Here is a 1,632-nt window from a genome sequence, read left to right on the forward strand (position 1 = left end):
ACACACACACACACACACACACACACACACACACACACACACACAGACCCACACACACAGACAGACACAGACACACACAGAGACACACAGACACACAGAGACACACAGAGACACACAGACACACAGACCCACACACACAGACAGACACAGACACACAGACAGACACAGACACACACACAGACCCACACAGACACACAGACACACAGACCCACACACACAGACAGACACAGACCCACACACACAGACAGACACACAGACACACAGACACACAGACAGAGACACACAGACACACACACACAGACACACACACACAGACACACACACACTCGGCGTTACCGGCTGTGCTGTCGAGCTTTATGAAACGGGCTGTTGGGTCCCAGACAGAGGAGACTCCGACGGAGACGGGGGAAGCGCAGAGCGAGGAAGAGGAGGACCACGGGCAGGATGAAGAGGAAGACGACGAGTAGAGCCACTCGGACAGGGTCGGGCCCTGAACAGAGAGGGGGCGGGGTTAACCACAGAGAGACGCTCAGCTTTATTCAGACATTAGTTTTCGGCGTGCATTACCTCGAGCGGCTCTGGCCGGCCCGCTGTCCACGCTGCCTCCGTGACCCGTGTACCTGCAGTCCGGTGGAGCCCAGCCCACATCGCAGTGACAGTTCTTATTACTGTTGCACACCTGGAATACAAACACACAGCAGGTCACACGCCGCTGACGCCACACAATCCCCCCGGGCTGGAGAAACTTCAGGACCCATAATGCAACATGTTTTTACAGTCTCTGCTTCTGCTTTTGTTTCCGTTGTTTTCCAGCCGCTGTGGAGACGAGTTCATGGAACTACTGTACATTTGAGCTCTGCTCAGGAGGTCAAACGGAATCAATGTCAATCAATTAACCAATAAATCAGCGTTAAAGAGCCACAGACAGCAGGTCTGAAGGACAAATAAAGGACAGGTGTGGCTAAACCACAGACGGTGTAACAGAAGTGGGCGGAGCCGCTGTGGCTTTTGGCTGGCGACAAACTAAATGTACTTCGTACTCCTGATGAGTTTTTTCAGCGCCTTTGGTTAAATGTACACAGAGCAGCGGATATGAGTCGCCTCTATCCTGGTCGCCATGGTAGCGACCTGTCAATCAGCTTGTAGCTCCGCCCTAAAGCCTCCCCTGCTTCCTGGTCTCTGTTCCTCTAAATGGGACCATAATTTACTAAATGAACATCATGCTGTGTTGAAGAAGACTTGAAACTAGCGACTGAGACCAGAAACTCATCAGGAAAGTGTTTACTGAGGGAATAAATCAGCTGATAAGTAGAAACATTTTCTCACAGACTTCTAATACAATCACACTTCTTTCTGCAGCCGGCGGAGTCGCCCCCTGCTGGCCGCTGGAGAGGACGCAGCTTTAAGGCGCCCCCTGCTGGCCGCTGGAGAGGACGCAGCTTTAAGGCGCCCCCTGCTGGCCGCTGGAGAGGACGCAGGTTTAAGGCGCCCCCTGCTGGCCGCTGGAGAGGACGCAGGTTTAAGGCGCCCCCTGCTGGCCGCTAGAGAGGACGCAGGTTTAAGGCGCCCCCTGCTGGCCGCTGGAGAGGACGCAGGTTTAAGGCGCCCCCTGCTGGCCGCTAGAGAGGACGC

At 54.4% G+C, this 1,632-nt stretch overlaps 1 protein-coding gene across 5 annotated transcripts in view; it reads right to left on the reverse strand.

Moving 5' to 3' along the window:
* The window catches only part of adam15 (ADAM metallopeptidase domain 15), a 38,352-nt gene that overhangs the window by 12,219 nt on the left and 24,501 nt on the right, over window positions 1-1,632 (reverse strand). For all 5 annotated transcript variants that reach the window (XM_046044637.1, XM_046044640.1, XM_046044641.1 and 2 more), the window contains exons 18-19: window positions 568-679; window positions 337-490 (exon numbers count right to left, since the gene is read on the reverse strand). In XM_046044637.1, the coding sequence (XP_045900593.1) occupies window positions 337-490; window positions 568-679 (266 nt within the window). The remainder of the gene's footprint in view (window positions 1-336; window positions 491-567; window positions 680-1,632) is intronic.

Source organism: Micropterus dolomieu, linkage group LG03 (assembly GCF_021292245.1).
Source record: "Micropterus dolomieu isolate WLL.071019.BEF.003 ecotype Adirondacks linkage group LG03, ASM2129224v1, whole genome shotgun sequence".
In the NCBI taxonomy this organism is placed as follows: domain Eukaryota; kingdom Metazoa; phylum Chordata; class Actinopteri; order Centrarchiformes; family Centrarchidae; genus Micropterus; species Micropterus dolomieu.